General features: G+C 40.1%; 1 protein-coding gene across 1 annotated transcript; it reads right to left on the bottom strand.

The window, feature by feature from the left end:
• Positions 1-10,086: 10,086 nt before the first annotated feature.
• On the bottom strand, positions 10,087-19,376 carry LOC140086873 (cyclin-dependent kinase 4 inhibitor B-like). The gene is made up of 2 exons (XM_072126530.1): positions 19,260-19,376; positions 10,087-10,611 (listed from the first exon to the last, which is right to left on the bottom strand). Exons 1-2 carry the CDS (start codon positions 19,371-19,373, stop codon positions 10,291-10,293), a joined length of 435 nt encoding a protein of 144 aa, XP_071982631.1. The 5' UTR covers positions 19,374-19,376; the 3' UTR covers positions 10,087-10,290.
• Positions 19,377-20,923: the final 1,547 nt, after the last annotated feature.

Genomic DNA, 20,923 nt, shown 5'->3' with positions numbered 1-20,923 from the left:
CTTCTATCTAAGTGGTTGCTTAGTATTTACAGTCCCTTGATGAGCATCAATGTGTAATGTAGCTTTCACAGGGCGATTGTCACACAGGAGTAGATTTGAGTCCGACACAGAAAGTGAATGTCCTGCTTTAAAGAAGTTTTGAAAACCTGCTGCTTATTCAGGTGGTTGAAGATGAGCCTCTGTATTGAAAGAACTCCAGTTTTTGGACCAATGACCAGCTGAAGTTGGTGATCAGAATCCACTGCTTGTTTGACTTCCTAAAAAGTCATTGCACTTGTCACCGAATGTAAAACAACAAAGTTTATGTGCTCTTCAGCTACAATGGCCGTTGGTGTTTCAGGGATGCTCCCTGCCTCTGCTAAATTTTGTGGGCCCCTCGCCCCACCCTCCTCTGTACAAATTAGCCCAATCTTCCTTTTTCTATGACTACATTCACACGGATGTGTACCGCACCCGGGCCGGGAACCGCATGTAGCACACCATGAGGCGCTGCTCACCCTTCCCCTCTCCATAGGGAGGCGTTGTGCCCGGACACATGTAAGGGGAAACATAGAGCCTGAACACGTTGTGCTCACCATACCTTGGCCGAGCACCATAGGTATCTTTGGGAACAGTTATCTGGCTGAACAATATCTGTCCCCATTTCACAGTCATGTGAAAGCTAATATTTTGAGCAGGTCTCTGACTGGGCAGGATTGGCCTGTTACAGGATACCCCCAGGTGGGGGCCTTAGAAGTGAGACTCCCTGAAAATTGGTATCAGCCAATGAGGGTTTTCTGCTGACCTTCGCTTCTCCTCCAGAAAGAAGGCTAGCATACCTCCCAACTCACTTTGTGGCTCCCTCATATTCAGGCCCCCCTCATACTGTGCCCCCAGCAGGTTCCCTTCATACTGTCCTCCCCTCCAGAAGCAGCTTCCCTTCATACTGTGCCCGTCAGAAACTCCCAAACATACGTCCGTCCTCGCACCCCCCCCCCCCCTCCAGCGGCTCCTCTTCATACTGGTCTCCCCCCAGCAGATCCCCTTCTTACTGTACCTTGTAATGTTCTTAGTGTGCCCCCTCCAGCTGCTCCCTTTTATACTGTGCCCCGTCCAGCTGCTCCATTTTATACTGTGCCCCCTCTAGCTGCTCCCTCTCATACTGTGCTTCCAGCAGCTCCCCTTCATACTGTGTTCCCCCAGCAGCTCTCATTCATACTGTGCCCTCACCAGCAGATCCCCTTCATATTGTACCCCCAACCCAGCAGCTCTCCTTCATTCTATGCCCCCAGCAGCTTCCCTTCTTAATGTGAACATTCTAGCAGATCCCCTTCATACTGTCCCCCCAACACCTCCCCTAATACTATGTGCCACCCAGCAGCTCCCATTCAAACTGTATCCCCCAACACCTCCCCTTCATACTGTGCCACATCTCCAGAATCCCAGCCTTATACTGTGCTCTCCTTCATATTGTAGCCCCCCGGCAGCTCTCCTTCATTCTATGGCCCCCCCAGCAGCGTCCCTATATATTGTGCCCCAATTCCAGAAGCCCCCCCCCCTTATTCTGTGCCCCCCTGCAGCTCCCATTCATACTGCCCCCATATGTGCCCATTCCAGCAGATCCCTTTCATACAGTGGCCACTGCAGTAGCTGCTGGAGTGTGCGTATATGTGTCTAATATGTCTAATATATGCAGTGTCGGACTGGGTTTCCCTAGGCCCACCAGAGAAGATCATTCTTGGGGCCCACTCTTCATTATCCCCCTAGGAAATATTCTCTAGGATTCTTCAAATTGTGTTATTTTCTGATGGACCTCTGGGGTTCGCTATTGAGTTGAGCTGGGGCCCACCAGAGAATCCTCTGGTACTCTGGTGGGCCAGTCCCACACTGAATATATGTGTCTAATGTGTCTAATATGGGGAGGGAAGGGGCAGGGCTGGAGCCAGCACTGTGGGAAGGAGCTGGCAGTAGCCTTGTTTCAACTACAGGTTCCAATCCCCGTGCTGCAAATCTGCAGCTGTGTAGCGTCTGGACTAGGATGTGCACTAAGGGAGGCATGTAACAGCTGTTTCCCACACAAATCCTCTACATTCCACCTCCTGGGCCCGATGAGCGATTCTTGTCGGGACCAGGAGGTGGGACAGCGTGGGGCAAACTGGGACAAACACCCAACCCTCCTGAATGGTGAGATATCCCTGTAAAACTGGCACTGTCCTAGCTTCCAACTGTCTCAGATATGGCAGAAGGTTATCAAGAGGACATGTCTTGATAGTGGGATACTTTAAAATAATCTTTTGTAAGCATAGGAATCCTCCCAACATACATATACTTACAATGAAGGTCAAAAATAAGTGAACCCTAAATAGGTGTATGTTTTGCAAATGTTGCTATGCTGACATCTAGTGGCCAATTGTAATAGTAACAGGCTGGGCTGAAATCTATATTTGATGAACCAAAATGCTGTGCTGCATACTTACTGAGGGCAACTATTGTGCTACTTATATATTGGGGGCATGTTCTGTGCTATGGGGCCATGTGCTGGTCTGGCCTTCCAATATACTGGGGGCATTTGTGAGCTTGGGCTACCTATATACTGGGGATTATGTGCTGGCCTGAGCTATCTTTTAACTGGTAGCATGTGCGGGCCTGGGCTACCTATATATTCTATTGGCAGGTTCTGGTGTACATATATACTGGTGGCCTGTGCTGGACTTCCTATATAGTGGTGTCCTGTGCTGGGCTTCCTATATACTGATGGAATGTGCTGGTTTGGACTACCTATATATTCTATCGGCAGGTTCTTGTGTACATATATACTGGTGGCCTGTGCTGGTCTTCCTGTATACTGATAGAATGTGCTGGTTTGGGATACCTATATACTTGTATCTACTGGGGGCATGCACTGGGCTACATATACACTGGGGGCATGTGCCGGGCTACATATACACTGGGGGCATGTGCCGGGCTACATTTATCCTGGGGACATGTGCTGAGCTACAAATATACTGGGATTGAGGTCCTATATAATTTAATGTGGAGACTAATGAAGAGGAAAGTGAAACCATAGTACACAGGGCTAGTTTATAGGATGATACTGACAAACCTGAAAGACAACAAGGTTGGCGCGCATCTGGGGAAGATGAGTAGAACTGTATTATTTTACAGGGTATTCATGTATTCCGGAGGGGAAGGGGGGTGTTAATGTGTATATATATTGCAGTGTATTCCCGGGGTGCCATATATCTATGGTTTTCTCAGGGGGGCATGCTAGGGGTTGCAAATTTCAATGTATTCCTAGGGGGCTTCTGTAAATATCGATGTATTCCTGGGGTGAGGGGCGCTGTATATATCTATATATTCCGAGGGGGGAGGGAGGGTTGCTGTATATAGCTATGGATTCCAGGGGGGGGGGTGCTTTATTTAGCTATGTATTTTTGGGGGTGGGTTATGGTCTGTATATATCTATGTATTTCTGGGGAAGGGGATGCTGTATATGTCTATGTATTCCTGGGGGGGGATGTGTATATATCTATGTGTAACTGGGGGCGGTGCTGTGTATATACCTGTTACTAGGGGTGGCGCTGTATATATATTTGTTACTGGGGGTGGTGCAGTGTATATACGTGTTACGGGGGGGTGGCGCTGTGTTTATACGTGTTACTGGGGGTGGCGCTGTATATATATGTATTACTGGAGGTGGCGTTGTGTATATATATATATATATATATATATATATATATATGTATATATACACTCACTGGCCACTTTATTAGGTACACCTGTCCAACTGCACGTTGACACTTAATTTCTAATCAGCCAATCACATGGTGGCAACTCAGTGCATTTAGGCATGTAGACATGGTCAAGACAATCTCCTGCAGTTAAAACTGAGCATCGGTATGGGGAAGAAAGGTGATTTGAGTGCCTTTGAACGTGGCATGGTTGTTGGTGCCAGAAGGGCTAGTCTGAGTATTTCAGAAACTGCTGATCTACTGGGATTTTCACGCACAACCATCTCTAGGGTTTACAGAGAATGGTCCGAAAAAGAAAAAACATCCAGTGAGCGGCAGTTCTGTGGGTGGAAATGCCTTGTTGATGCCAGAGGTCAGAGGAGAATGGGCAGACTGGTTCGAGCTGATAGAAAGGCAACAGTGACTCAAATCGCCACCCGTTACAACCAAGGTAGGCAGAAGAGCATCTCTGAATGCACAGTACGTCGAACTTTGAGGCAGATGGGCTACAGCAGCAGAAGACCACACCGGGTGCCACTCCTTTCAGCTAAGAACAGGAAACTGCTACAATTTGCACAAGCTCATCGAAATTGGACAGTAGAAGATTGGAAAAACGTTGCCTGGTCTGATGAGTCTCGATTTCTGCTGCGACATTCAGATGGTAGGGTCAGAATTTGGCGTCAACAACATGAAAGCATGGATCCATCCTGCCTTGTATCAACGGTTCAGGCTGGTGGTGGTGGTGTCATGGTGTGGGGAATATTTTCTTGGCACTCTTTGGGCCCCTTGGTACCAATTGAGCATCGTTGCAACGCCACAACCTACCTGAGTATTGTTGCTGACCATGTCCATCCCTTTATGACCACAATGTACCCAACATCTGATGGCTACTTTCAGCAGGATAATGTGCCATGTCATAAAGCTGGAATCATCTCAGACTGGTTTCTTGAACATGATAATGAGTTCACTGTACTCAAATGGCCTCCACAGTCACCAGATCTCAATCCAATAGAGCATCTTTGGGATGTGGTGGAACGGGAGATTCGCATCATGGATGTGCAGCCGACAAATCTGCGGCAACTGTGTGATGCCATCACGTCAATATGGACCAAAATCTCTGAGGAATGCTTCCAGCACCTTGTTGAATCTATGCCACGAAGAATTGAGGCAGTTCTGAAGGCAAAAAGGGGTCCAACCCGTTACTAGCATGCTGTACCTTATAAAGTGGCCGGTGAGTGTATATATATGTGTGTTACTGGGGGTGGCTATGTATATATTCATGTATATGTATATATATGTATATTGATGCGCAGTGTATATACGTAATTATTTGGGGCAATGTATTTATACGTGTTAATGGGGGTAGCGCTGTCTATATAAGTGTTACTGGGGTCGGTGCAGTGTATGTGTTACTTGGGGTGGCGCTAGGTATATATGTGTTACTGGGGATGGTGATGTGTATGTATGTGTTGCTGGGGGTGGCGCTGTGTATATGTGTGTTACTGGGGGTGGCACTGTGTATATACCTGTTAATGGGGGTGGCACTGTGTATATACCTGTTAATGGGGGTGGCACTGTGTATATACCTGTTAATGGAGGTGGCGCTGTGTATATACCTGTTAATGGGGGTGGCAATGTATATATACGTGTTACTAAGGGTTGGCGCTGTGTATATGTGTTACGGGGGGTGGTGTAGTGTATATATACGTGTTGCTGGGGGTATCGCAGTGTATATACGTGTTACTGGGGGTGGCGCAGTGTATATACGCATCAATGGAGGTGGCGCAGTGTATATATGTGTTATATATAAGCCTCAATGGGGGTGGCGCAGTGTATATACGTGTTACTGGGGGCAGCGCTGTGTACATACAAGTTACTGGGGTGGCGCCGTGTATATACCCGTTACTGGGGTGGGGCCGTGTATATATACGTGTTACTTTGAGTGGCGCTGTGTATATATGCATTATTTGGGGTTTGCCCTATATGTGTATGTGATATATATATACTTTTGACTGGGGTATGGTGCTGTGTATGTATTATGTATTACTGGCAGTGGGGGGGCGTGTATATACGTGTTACAGGGAGTGTCGCTGTGTATATACATGTTACAGGGGGAGAGATGTGTATATATTTTACTGGTGGTGGCACTGTATACTGTGGAGCTCAATATATTCATTACTAAGGGGTGGCTGCAGGGCCGATTCTAGCATATTTGCTGCCTGAGGCGAATATTAAATATATAGCGTCCCCCCCCCAGTATTAAATGTTTTCTAGCCCCACATAATACTTACAATACCCCCCCTCCCAGTATAACATGAAACCTCCCCACATTTAATTAAAGTACATGAAAAATAATAAAATATATACTCACCTGCAGGCTGCTGCTCCCTCGGCGCGCGGCTCCTGTCTTCATGCGGCTCTTCTGTGATCCGCGGCTCCGCACAGTGACACAGGCGGCGTGACGTCATGACACCTGTGTCACTGCTTAGAACGGAGCGACGCAGCTGCCGGAAAGGCGCTGCGTCGCTCCACATATAAATCGTGCCTGTTTCTTAAAGAGACAGGCGCGATTTATTTAGCTGGTGGGCGATTTGGGCGTTAATGGACGCCCGAATCGCCCACTTTAGAGCGGCAAATTTCGCCGCCGATTTTCATCTCGCCTCATGGCAGATGCGGCCCTGGGTGGCTGTATATATTACTAGGAACATTTACTTCATTAAAAAAAAAACTACCCTAGTAGTATATATCATAATATATTGAGGGGTATATAACAGATAACAGTGTATTATCTGTATATACAGGAGGTACACTGTGGTAATTTTGCAAGTACATAGTTATCTAGGGGACAATATATTGTATATTGTGATGTTTTTAAGGGACGGAGTATGGATATGTTCTCCAGAGACCGCAGTCACCAGCGTGGCAAATTCTGCTGTGATAAGTTATGGCCGGGAGGAGCTGCCATGGCGTTCATTACCTGATGGAGAAGGATTTCCAACAATAAGGAGACTATAGGGAGTAAACAGCGGGAACCTAATATGAACAGTAAGTGATGTCTGTGCCTGCCCTAAGGTTGTCCAGATGTGCAGTACATTTAATGCTGGTATATTTTTATGCTTTTAGTATATTCATTTTTGGTCTATATTTATATTTGCAGGATATATGTATGTGCTGTTCATTTATTGCTGGTATTTATACGTGTGGCTTAGTCATTGGTATCTATGTGTTTGGTATATCCATTATGTGTATATATTTAAATTTGTGGAATATACATTTCAAGTATATGTGTAGTATCTTCACTGGAGGGACATATATTTCTATTTGTGCTATATGCTACTGGCAGGCCTTATTGTAGATGATCCCAGAACAGTTTGCCTCTTAGATTTCATTTTTATAATTGTTAATGAGGGGAGGAAGCTAGGAGAGGATTTTTTTAATATATATTTTTGATAGATTTGGGATGCAAGAAGCCTATTAAGGAAAGTGAGTTAATTTGAACTTATTTTTATTTTTTTTACTTTTTATTTTTCTTTACTATTTTTTTAGCCCCCTCCCCCTCCCACCCATACTTAACATCTGTATTGCAGTTTATAAAGAATTTGCTGCTTCTGATGTAAAATTTGCAGAATTTTATTTAACAGACAAAGCAGAAAAAGACCGAAACACATCCCTGTAGACAGAAAACAAGTACCATGAAAGTCTTGAAATGTAGCACTAACTTTATTTGTCATGAAAAGTCAAACATTTTTACAAATAAACATATACAAATTTTGGTTTCTCCAGAATTGAACTGAACTGCAGATGCTGTTTATACACAATAAAATAAAAAAAAGTTTGACGTTCTGCTTTACGCTTCTTTAAATGACGTTATTTCTGGAAAAGATTTTCATATCATAACAAGTTTTACTTAGTCTTAATGACATATGAGACTTGATCTAGATAGGATAGTTTTATTAATTACATTTTTTTTTTTTTTATAAAAATCGCCCATAATTGACTACAAGTCTGAAAAAAATAAGCTTTTTTGTCATTCCTTATGTAGACATATTCCTCTTCCTAACCCTTGGCTGTGAGCTCTCACCTTGAAAAACCATTTCCATACTCTGCATTAACCCTTACAGCCCTTTTTTGTTTTTGCGCTTCTGTTTTTTACTTTTTTCTTTCTAGAAGTAATAATTTTTTTATTTTTACGTTTAATATTTAATATTCCTCTACATGAATGGACTAGGCCATTGCTAATCCATGTTGCTGACCACTGTCGGTTTCCCTGCAGCAGGACTATAAACTGGCATTATTTTTGCCCTGAGGAAAGTTCCATTGTTGTGGCACTGGAAACGCGTCAGGAACGCTTTTGGAATATAGTACCCATAGGGCTTACTAGGGTAATTCTACGATTAGGGATTGCCTGGGACTGTCCTTGTAAGGACGGGAGCTTTATCTGGGAAACTAGGGCGAGTGGAGTAAAGGGCCTACTAGGGGCAGTGCATCCATCCTTTCCTGACCATGATGTGCCTGAGACCCATCATCTACACCCCTCGTCTTGTCCTACCTCGGGATGGGTGAGATCTGACCAATTTTTCTTTCAACCCTTTGTATTGACAATACATTCCCCCATCCAGAGTCTATAGTTTTGATGCTGTATGTGTTTGCTTAAGGATCCACTTTTTCCTTTAAAGGTTGGCAATACGTACTATTTGGCAATCTGAGTTCATATACTTAAAGGGGTATTCTCGTCTGGGCATTCACATTCAGTTTGATAAATATGCCATGTATAAACATTTCTTCAAATAGATGTTATTAAAAAAATGTTCCTGTGTGAAGATAATTTCTCATAAATGTAGTGATTTTGTCCCTTAGAAACGAGATTGCTTCCTCGGATACGGCCACCTCTGCCTGAGAGATTGCACAAATAAACAAAATTGTTTTGTATATCAAATGTCCGGGAGTAACTGCATGTCCCACAGCCGTCCTGTGGTAATGATTGCTGAATCCTGGTGGTATGGCGCAAGTCTGGCCACTGCTGCCAGAGTGTGACGTGGTCGTATCCGAGGAAGCCATCTGGTTTCTAAGGGACCAAATCACTACATTTATGAGAAATTATCTTCACACAGGAACATTTTTTTTAATAACATCCAATTGAAGAAATGTTTATATATGGCAGATTAGTGAAACTTAATGTGAGTGCCCAGACGAGTATACCCCTTTAATGCTGTTTGTGTTTGCATCAAACTTGGATGGTTGCTGTACCTCTCAGAGAAACCAACCAATTGACCGTGGTCAGCTTTTTTTGTTTATAATTTTAAATTTAAGTGATGGTTCACTTTGGTGTTTCTTCTTTTAACCGTAATATTAAAAGTTATGTTTTATATGCCCTCACCTATGTACACATGTTAATATTTAATATTCCATTCAATGTACTGGAAAGCTGAAAAAAATTCCAAGTGTGTTGAAATCTACAAAAAAAACACATTTGCTGTATTTTCTTGTGGGCTCTTACGACTTTAATACTGCGTTCCTCTTCATTCTTTGGGTTGATACGGTCACAGGGAAACCAAATTTATATAGCTTTTAATAGGTTTTAGTAGATTTTAAAAAATGAAAATCTTTTGTACATTATGCTATTTTGCCATATTCTAAGACCAATAACTTTTTCACACTTTAGTGTTCGGATCTATGCAAGGTGTAATTTTTTGTGGTAAGAGTTGGCTTATTAACTAATATCAATTTGGGACCTATATGACTATTTGATAAGTACAAAAAATTGCAGATTCAGGCATTTGGGCGCTATTTTCCTTTACAGTGTTCACGCCTAAGAAAAGTATTTTTATATTTTGATAGAATGGGCATTTTGGGACATGACGATACCTACCATTTTAATGATTTTTACTGTTTATTTATTTTTATACATAATCTAGGGAAAGGAGGGTGATTTAAACTTTTATTTTTTTTTATTTTTTTTTTTTTAACTATTATTTCAGAACCTCTAGGGTTCTTTAACCCTACATGGTTTGATTGCTCATACTATATACTGCAATACTACTGTATTGCAATATATAGCAATTTTGATGATGATATCTAATATCCTGCCATCTGCAGGATATTGGATATCATTACTCATGGCAAGACTACAAGTCTCTATAAGACTGTAGGCTGCCATGGCAACTGATCGCCACTCTCCGATGATCTCGCAAAGGCACGATCGGCAATCCAAGATAACGGCTCCCCTCGGAAAGTAACTTAGGTGGCCGCGGTTGGGTTCCAGGTAAAGTGGCCAACCCCTTTACCCCTCTCTATGTTCTGGCACTTTTGAGCCTCTCCAAACTTTACTTGGTGCATAAAAGCAAACTTCTGAAATTTCCAACAAAATTATAAACTAAGTACTGTTAAAAATATGTTAAGGTTTACATGCAGTTTCGTTGTTTGTTTTTTACTTTATAATCATGCATGGATGCAGAATAGTATATGTAACAAAATCAGGCCAAAGTAGGCTCAGTCCTCAAAGATGTTTTCCAAGGTACTAGAATTATCCGTAAAATGGCTGAACACAGAGGCCTTAAGGTTAACACCTTTTAAGGGTAGCTTAATGAAAATTTGGCCTATGAAGAATAATCATTGGCTCCATAGTCTCCTGCTTTAGAAGCTTCTTTGAAGTGGACAACAATCCTCTAGACTGTAAGGTGGTCACAATATGGCTGGGTGCAAGGTCCATTGGCAAACGTCCTTCATTGTCTGGAATATGAATTATAGCCTTTCCATTCAATAGTGTTATAAGAGTGTCCAGGCATCCTTGACGTGCAGCTTCATGAGCAGGGTACTTCCCAGTATCTGCATCTCTGATGTTAGGGTTTGCAGAATAATCCAGCAGAAGTTGTGCCATGTTGGCATTGTCCATCATCATTACCTGCATAAAAACCATATAATAAACATCATTCAATAATTTTACTAATAGATGAGAAGAAACAACTAAACAAACTTCATATCCGTCTTGGACATTTTCAAATATTTGAATCAGAAGCAACACAAAGAACAGTGCAGGAAAAACTGCACCATAAATACTAATGGCAGGCATTAACCTTTTCCCAAGATTATTAGGGGAATGGGGGGGGGGCTAGAATAGTTATCTGTACGGACAGTACAAGAATCTCTCCAAAGATCTTTTTATACCTAGGCCTGTGACCAGGACAAGGGGGCATCCTATAAGCCTAGAGGAGAGGCGGTTCTACCATCAACATTGACAAAGGTTCTTTACTGTAAGAGCAGCGAGACTATGGAACTCTCTGTCGCAGGAGGTTGTTATGGCGGACGTGTCAAGAGAGGCCTTTCTTAAGAATAAAAATATTACAGGTTATAGGAAAAACATTTGTTTAATCTTATAGGTTGAAAATTGCGTCTTTTTCCAGCCTTATCTACTATGATACTAAATGCCACTGGTTGAACGTACCACTGCGTACCACTTGATATTATTTTTTTTTAAGTTTTTTTTTAAAGTATTAAGACTTAATAAAATGTATTCTGGAACCTACCTTATCCTGAAACAAATATTCTGCACATCCAATGGATTTAAGGAAAAAAAAATAGTAAAATACCCTTTTATTAGGTGTATATACTAAAACAAAACAAATACTCAGACAATAATAAATAAATGATGAAAAACATGAAACATAAATTTCATATAATCCACATCATTCAATAGAATAAAATGACTAAGGTAACTAAGGTAAGGAAGTGAGCAGGCACCTGGCTAACCCGGGCAAGTGCCCACACGGGCCCCCAGACCAATTGTACCAGGGGCGTCGCTAGGTCAAAAGATTCGGGGCTCATGCCCCGAATCATTTGGCCGTTGCCCTGGATCTCCCCGGGTTAGCAGGACATCAGCCCCGCTGCCCGGGAGATTCCTTCCCTTTCTCATCACGATCTGTATCCTCGGGACACAGATCAAGATGAGAACATTTGCACTCACTGCTTTCCCCGGAGGCTGAAGGACCTTTGTTGATGTAATGGTCACATGACCTGCCGGGGAAAGCAGTGCACACACAGAGCTGCATCAGTGAGATGAGGGGGGAGACATGAAAGGGGCCAGGGAAAGCACCAACAGATTCTGCAACGCTGCACAGAGATTGCCAAATTATTCCAACTTTTATTTATTACTAACCCATCTGTGAGGTCCATATTGGCAGGAATAGGAAGTCTGTGTGAGAAGGCTTGCTCTTACTTGGATTCATTATATTTTGCTTCCTTGAGTTCTGGAACTTGATTCCTATCTTCAGGATTCAATCCATTTAATTGAGTTGCCGGATACAACTATCTATCCCTCATAATAATGGCCATCTATAGATGTCTAATTTTTACCTACCTATCAATCTCCCTTTTCTATCTATCTACCTATCAATCTAACTACCTACCTATCGATCTCTCATTTCTAATTACTTGTCTACCTATTGTTCTCTTAGTTCTATTTGCCTAACTATCTTTTATTCTATACCTCACATTTATCTATAATCGATATAATCATCTCTTTTTCTCTTTATATATCTATATATTAACTATTTCTGTCTATATCTGTCTATTTCTTCATCTGAAAAAATTTAAAAACTGACACATTGAAAAAACTACTGCAAGCTCCGTCTTTTGTTCCATAAAAAAGGAAGCATAATGGATTATTGTACAAATGACATACATTTTACATTGATTTCAATGGAATTGAAAACGGATCTGTTTTATTTCAGTTTTTTACTTTCGATTGTTAATCCAGGGGAACAAGATGCATCTACATTGTACAGAAAGTACAAAGCTACAAACAATTTATTGCATTATTCAAGCTTCCACCCTAAATATCTTAAGAATGGAATACCAGTGGTTCAGTTCCTAAGGGCAAATTCACACGGGAGAGGACGCTGCTCTCCCCCGCCCCTCACCATAGCGATATATGGCGCAGTGCACCGTATTACTGGAAAAGAAAGAACATGTCCTATCTTTTCCTGGGCATGGAACGGTATGGTGCCAGCCTATGCCGACCTTTGGGGGACATTTATACGTCCCCCTAGGGTCGTGTGAATTTGCCCTAAGACTTAAAGTAACTGCAGATTTTAAAATGCATGAGCAGGAAATTACTAAGAGACAACAAGCCAGGGGTTACCCGAAAATAATATCAAAAGCATACATGCAGGCTAAATACAGAAACAGAAGTATATCTTGAAACCCAGACTACCCATTGTAGAACATAAGGTGAGATTGGTAACCACAGTTAACAACCAGTGGAATGGTAAATATACTATTCTATGCAATAGTTGGAAGATATTATTGCATGAATCTCTGCAAAAACTATATTGACGGCCTGAAGAGCACAAAACTTGACTCACACTCAGCAGGCCAGCTACCAGTACTACAGGGAGGTGGGGGGCATGCATGTAGAAATTGCAATTTTTTTATTTATATGGAACCACAGTAAAAAATTAGGGATCCTATTGATGGTAAGATGTAACCATCAATACATTACATTATAAGAACTGAGGAAACGGATACAACATCATATATCCTCATACAGTACAACAAGACTACATGAAAGATAAGAGCCTGACCTTGGGAGCTGTTTACTTTTAACATAATTACAGAGGTAAGTATGATAACCTGTGTCTGTGTTACTTACATTAGAGAAAAAAAAAACCCTATTGCAGTACAAGTCCAGATGGATATACGAGACCCAATCTATGACCCCACAGAGTCTGAATTTGTATATATTTTTCTTTTGCGGCATAGGCACATACTGTCACATATTTTTATTTACTACCATTCATTGCTACCATTTGGAGGACTGTACGGTCGATTTTTATTTATGTTCAAATCGCAAAAAAGTAGCCATTTGGCTACCGGTGGGTTATTGTTGCAATATGCAGCATGTGACGTACTAATACTTCACAGGTCGGTAAGGGGTAAATACTGTTATCATCATATCATATTAAAACTTTACTTTAATAAGAACCTTCTTGTGTTCTAACAATTCCATTAACTCAGAAGAGATCTTATACCTTTCTATATGCTTCATCATATACAGCCCACATACCTACATGTATGGATTCCCCCTGAACTTCATTATATACAGTCCCCATATGTCCACAGAAAGATTCCCTGTGCTATGCAGCCCCACATATACAGAATCCCCTGAATTCATTACATGCAGCCAACCAGACACAGAACCCAGCTGTTTTTTTTTTATACAACCACCCATATGCCCATATATGTGCATCTTTTCCCGGGTTTGTAATATACAGCCCCCACATATACAGATCCCCCCCACTTTCATTAAGTACAACCCACATATCCCCATAAACAGAATTTCTGCACTTTTCCCAGTTTCATTATATACAGCCACCCATATCCCCATATACAGATCCCCCATTTCAGTATATACAGCACCCATATATAGAATTGGCAAAAATTTCAGCCTCTAGATGTGAAAAGCCAACTCCACAGACGTGTAACAATCACTGAAGATAAAGGTGCTCCTACAGAGGATGGACTCAGGGGGTATACATAATTTTACAACCCATTATAAGTGATAACTTATATGTATTATTTATTTCTTTGTTAGAAAAAAATAACGGAATAACGGATACCATTAAACATCCATCAGCAGCTAAATAAATGGCAGTTTAGGCTGCAGTACTACCATTCAAACCTTTGTTTGGTTTGTTAAAAAAAAGTAAAGAACGGAGGTTTAACATATTAATTAAAAATCACATTGACATCAATGTAAATTTGATGTCATGAATTATGTTCAGTTTAGGCAGGTATCCAGTAGGAATGCATTTTTTTCACAGAAAAATTATGGTGGCTGCAGCACTTTTTCTCCATTTGGAAAAAAATGCATGAATAACGGATACCTTCCTAACTTGACCATAAATTTTACATTGATGTCAATGGGATTTTTAACTGATACGTTCAACCTCCGTTTTAATGGTAGTGTTACCTTAGCCTTATAGAGATGTTTCTGTTATTTTCTTTTTATTTCTTGCTATTATTACCTTATGGATTTAGGTTAATAGCTGTATGACTGTTTGTGACCATATGTCACTTTTATTGCAATTAATGTGCAAGTTTCATAATTTCTGATTTTTGTTTAATGAAAATCCATTGTAAAAAAAATTAATTTATCGAATAAGTACAAGAAAAAAAAGTTAAAGAATACTATGTATAGATAGATAGATATACAATGTACTAGAGTCCAGAGCAGCACTACCAGATACAAGTATGGCAAAAACTGCACATAATAAAAAAGTTACAAAAAAAGGCAGAACTCCAAGTTAGTTTTTTCACACTACCTTGGAATGCTGCCTATGTTTGTATTTATGAAGATAGATATTTTTTATTACTGGCTTTTACAAATTCTACAGACACAAAAAGTGCCCATGTTCCTTACTTGGTAACTACAATGTTTTTAATGTTTTTCTTATATTTTTGTTGATGCTATTTTTCTTTTGAATAACTGTAGGAGAATAATAGATATTGCCACAGTGGTGGAGATTGTGAACATGTAGTCTCTTTTCTATAAAGACATATGAAGGTCAAAGGCTAAGTTCATATTACTATTGAAATGTGTAACTGATGACATAGTGCCTGTTTATTTAACATTATACCCTTACAATTCTTGGTTAAAAAGACGGACAGTTTCAGTTAGTATCATTTTTTTTTATTACATTTTTATTTTGTTAATTACACTTTAGGCTCCGTTCACACTACGGTTGTGATTTCCGTCTCTGGTATCCGCCTAGAAAAGTCAAAAACTGAAATAGAACGGATCAGTTTTGAATCCCATTTAAGTCAATGTAAATTTTTATGTCATCCATTGTCATCAGCTGTACAGTGATCCGTTTTGGATCAGTTTTTTTCACTGAAAAAAAGACGGAGCATGCAGTACTTTTTTTTCCATCTAAAAAAAACTGATCCAAACAGACCATAACTAATGACATTATTAATAATAATTCCTTTATTTAATTTAGTGCACACAGATTCCACAGTGCTGCACAGAGTTTGCCAAATCAATCCCTATCCCCATGGGGACTCACAATCTAATCAATCTACCTATATGTTTTTTGGATTGTGGAGGAAACAAAGAGAGAATGTACATACTCTTTGCAGATGTTGACCTTTGGACTCGAACCCAGGACCCTAGCACTGGAAGGCTGTAATACTAACCACTAAGCCACATTAAGTTTTTTTTCATTGAAATCAACGGCACAGATAGTAAGTGTCAGTTTTTTCGTTTTTTAAGATGAAGACGATAGACAGATGTGGACAGAAATAGTTAATAAATATATAGAAAAAGAGATGATGGATAGATTATAGATAAATGTGAGGTATAGAAAAAAAGATAGGTAGGCAAATAGAAATAAGAGATCAATAGGTAGATAGATAGATATGAGATAGATACATATAACATAGATAGATATAAAATAGATCAATATTAGATAGATAGAAATGCTCGATCCATAGGTAAGTAAAAATTATTAAAAATCTATAGATGGCAACTAATAGATAGATAGATTTTATTTGAGGGATTGATAGATAGATATAGAAGCTGTAGATGTATTGAAAGTGAAAGTAAATAAACTGATTCTTCAAAAAAAGGGATACTAATTGACACTAACTGAAAGACAAGTGTCCGTCTTTTTTACCAAGAAAGGTTAGGATATCAGTTAAAGAGGACCTTTCACCACCTCACACATGTGAAGAATATTATACCATCCTGTAGATGCTGCTACACAGATTCAGGCGCACTTTAAATTTTCCTTCTAACCCCCACGGTTGCGGAGATATCATTCCTAATTTCTGACCATTGTAATCTGAGAGGAGGAGCTGGGGCTGGAGCTGGGGGCGTGTGTTATGCTAATTTTCTCTCATACTGTCCAATCAGTGGCAGGCAATGTCAGAGAAAGGATTAGCTTTTAGATGCAGATAGAGAAATGACATCTCACCACTGACAGTATGAGAGAAGATTAGCATAACACACGCCCCCGGCTCCTGCCCCAGCTCCTCCTCTCTGACCAAACACTGATTGTAATGGTCAGATCTCGTGACTAATAACTCTGCAACCGCGAGGGCTAGAAAGAAAATTCAAAGTGCCTGTGAATTTATGTAGCAGTCCCTACAGAATTAGGGACCAAGAAACGTAAGGATATCAGTTAAATAGACATACACAATGTCATCAGTTACTGTCAGTTTATCTACCTTTATTTATCCTTTTTTTTTAAAACTGAGATAAAGAACAGATAAGTCGATGGTAGTGTGAACCAAGGCTGAGTTCACCCTATCATCGCCATATCTGTTCTTTATCTCAGTTTAAAAAAAAAAGTGATAAATAAAGGTAGATAAAATGACAGTAACTGATGACATTGTGTATGTCTATTTAACTGATATCCTTACGTTTCTTGGTTAAAAAAACGGACACTCGTCTTTCAGTTAGTGTTAGTATCAGTTTTTTTGAACAATCAGTTTTTTTAAATTACACTTTACCTTCAATACATCGATCTACAGCTTCTATAATCAATCTATCTATCTATCTATCTACCTTCCTAACTATCGATTTCTTATTTCTAATTACCCATCTACCTATTGAGCTCTTAGTTGAATTTGCCAATCTGTCTTTCTTTCTACACCTCACATGTATCTATAATCTATCCATCATCTCTTTTTCTAACTATCTAATTTTTTAACTATTTATGTCTATTGTCATCATCTAAAAAAATGTAAAAATAATTGACACTATCTGACCCATTGACTTCAATGTAAAAAAAAAACGTAATGTCATCCGTTGTGATGAGTTTGGCATCATCAGTTTTGGATCCGTTTTTTTAGACAGGAAAAAAGTATTGCATGCTCTGTCTTCACTGTACAACTGATGACATAAAAATTTACATTGACGTCAATGGGATTTAAAACTGATCCGTTCTATTTAAATTTTTTACTTTTCTAGGTGGATACTAGAGATGGAAATCACAACCATTGTGTGAACTGAGCCTTAGCCTAACTTTCATTTTCAATATATCGATCTACAGCTTCTATAATCTGTCTATCTATCTACCTACCGATCTCTTATTTCTAATTACCTATCTGCCTATTGATATTTTATTTCTTTCTATACCTCACATTTATCTATAATCTATCCATCATCTCTTTTTCTATCTATTTATTTACTATTTCTGTCTATATCTGTCTATTGTACTCAGCTAAAAAAAATGTAAAAGACTGACACTTACAATCCGTCCCTTTGACTTCAATGTAATTTTATGTCATACCTTATGGTCACTTTGGCAAGCAACCGAGACCAGTTTTCAAATAGAGGAAACTACTGCAGCCTCCATCATTCCAAAAAATTAGCTGCCTAAATGGAACATAAGGCATGACATAAAATTTACATTGATGTCTATGGGATTTTTAATTGATCCGTTAAACCTTTCATTAACCTCCAATGAGGTAAGAAAGGGAGGTTTGAAAGGTAGTGTGAACTTAGCCATACTGAAAGAAAAGACAAAACTGTGAGTCCTGGCCGGTTCTTGTCTGATCCACCTCCTTGTCTGTGTGTCTGGTTAGGTCTGACCCTTGTGATTTTGGGTTGCATACATGATGAGTAAAGTCACATAAATCCAGAACGACTGAGGAAGGTGTGCTACAGACATAACCCTCTATACCAGTGATGGCGAACCTATGTCACAGGTGCCAGAGGTGGAACTCAGAGCCCTTTCTGTGGGCACTCAGGCCATCAGCCCAGGACAGAGTTCACCAAACAGGACCAAATCCATCAAATCTTCCTGCAGTCCTAGGTAACTTATTAGATGCTGCACTGAGTGCTATATTACAGGGACACTTCATTGGCTGTTTGGAACTGCTTCAAAAAAGAGAAGGTGTTGAAAGAAGTGCATTATCTTTGGAGGTCATCCTGCTGGACCCTTCATTCTTCATGTACAGGGAGACTGTGGACAGAGGCTATGAGAGTCTGAATTTGCCCATCTTCTTTCAACTGTATTGGTGGCCTCAGGCGGCTGATACAATTGAAAGATGTGGAAAAACAGGTAGCAATAAGTTACTGCTTAAAATGCCATGTTGGCACTTCATAGTAAATAAGTGGATTTTGGTTGTAGTTTGGGCACTCTGTCTCCAAAAGGTTCGTCATCACTGATATATACTTTATGTCCCTTCAGTCTATTAGTTATGCGGGGTATGCTGCTACCACGGAGGAGTGAAACACGCAGCTCTTGCGCTGGTGTGTAAGTAGCACTGAAAAATGAGGGAATAATCTGTGTGTAATATAGGGCACGTTCCTGCAGTGTGTGTGAGTGACATCGCAGGCACGAGCCCAATTACCGGATGCCAGGACTAGGACTCCGCCTGTCATTCTACCAGGGCCAGGTCATTCTGCTACCCTGCTGGGGTCAGCAAGCTCCGGCGCACATCTGATGGCATGCTGGGAGTTGTAGTTTCACAGTAGCTGGAGTGCGCGCCGCCAGTGTCACAGTACTGCAGGATTGCCTTCCCATTCCTACTATGGACACTCACCTGGATCGGCGTCTTTCCGTAGGAATTTGGTGCATTCGGGTCGGCTCCTTGCTGCAAGAGAACTAGTGCCAGCCCCAGATCGCCAGTGGCAGCCGCTTCTGAGAGTGCATCCATGTTTCTCAGCATCACTCTTCAGCAGTGTGAGCACACGGGGTGGGACATGTTGATGTCACCTAACTAGTTCCTCCCAGCGGATTTCCTTGTTTGGCTTCTAATAATTGTTTTCAGTTGTACAATCTTCATGTCCCTATATATGCTATGCCATATACATGTGTCATGGACTGTAAGAACATGATGGGAGTTGTAGTTTACAAAACATAGAGTAGTGAACAATCCCAGAAGAAGAATTCATAGACTAATACAAGATGGCAGTGACTTCGGTGCCTCCACGGCTTTCACTACTGTGAATTTATAGAATACAATCATTCAGTGCCACAAGATCCTAACAAAAGAAAATCTATTGTAAAAAATAACAGGGTGTTGCAAGCTTCTGTATTGGGTTGTTTCTATAGTATGTGGATAGGTATTTGCGACCTGTAAACAGATGGATAGACACTGGAAAAAATTGAAATATCAGCCATCTGTGTATGAAAACATACTAGCTGTGTTGTTTAACAGGTTCCAATGCACCATTTTGAGAAAAAGACATTAGAACGAAGTCCAGCATCCTTTCTATATCCTTCTTACAACTTTTAGATCTACTTGTTGGTTTGACGCCTCTCAATTGAGCTCTATATTTTATTTCTTATAAGTGATAACTGCATAACATTTTCATGCGTAAATCTGGACTTCCACACTGTATATATATATTACAAATTGGATGCATTAAAATATTTTTCTTTTTAAACAAGACTTTGTCTTTTCGCGATTTCACTTTTCCATTCTCATATCATACTACTCTTACAACAAGACAAGCACCCTGCGCAGGACAATCTCTTACTGCTCAAAGTTCAGATGCTATGCCATGTATTATCATAGCTCCATATTTTCACCTTAAAATATTGTAATTGCATTATGATATTACATTCCCCCAAATCTACAAAATCTACACGATTCTTATATATTTAATCGAGCAGCTGCACTTGTTACTATTATTATTGATAATATATATACACCTGACAATAAAATTAAAAATACACAATGTAAAGTATAAAGTTTCTGTAAGGCAAAGTACTCCTGTAGTGCCTGCTCTTGTTCCGTGCGGTGTAAGAGCTAGATACAATCTTTTCCATTTCCACACATATACTTCAGATTCATGGTGCTTTCTTATTATTCGCTTTCTCCAGTTGTAAAATTAGAGAATATTGATAATAAAGATCATTTTATTTTTATGTTATTACTTATTTTCCCCAAAGTGTAATCTATGCTGTGCACCTGTTTATTTATCTTAACTCCATCGTTCATATTGCCATTGTTGCTCGCATTCCATTTTCATGTCCATATGTGAAAATTGCAAATCCAGATATAAATTCTAAAAAAAAACTAAACTCAAAATTCCAGCAAAACTGTACACTCCCAGTCAAAATAAGGTTTTACATCTGACTTCAGGAATTCTGTATACTTTGGATTACGCAAAATGATCAATTTGAAAAGCCCTATAAAACTGAACAATATAGAACAAATAAAAATAGAAGTATATGACATGTAAACAGAGGGCTGGCTAA

This window comes from Engystomops pustulosus, chromosome 1 (assembly GCF_040894005.1).
Source record: "Engystomops pustulosus chromosome 1, aEngPut4.maternal, whole genome shotgun sequence".
Lineage (NCBI taxonomy): Eukaryota > Metazoa > Chordata > Amphibia > Anura > Leptodactylidae > Engystomops > Engystomops pustulosus.
The sequence above is the reverse complement of the archived record's forward strand: the minus strand, read 5'-3'. Positions and strand labels throughout refer to the sequence as shown.

Bases quoted from the DNA above. Each gene is read 5' to 3' on its own strand.
- LOC140086873 (XM_072126530.1), bottom strand. From the start codon at position 19,373: ATGGATGCACTCTCAGAAGCGGCTGCCACTGGCGATCTGGGGCTGGCA. The intron at 10,612-19,259 runs GTGAGTGTCCAT...GTTTTTATGCAG, and splicing joins ACGGAAAGACGCCGATCCAG to GTAATGATGATGGACAATGC.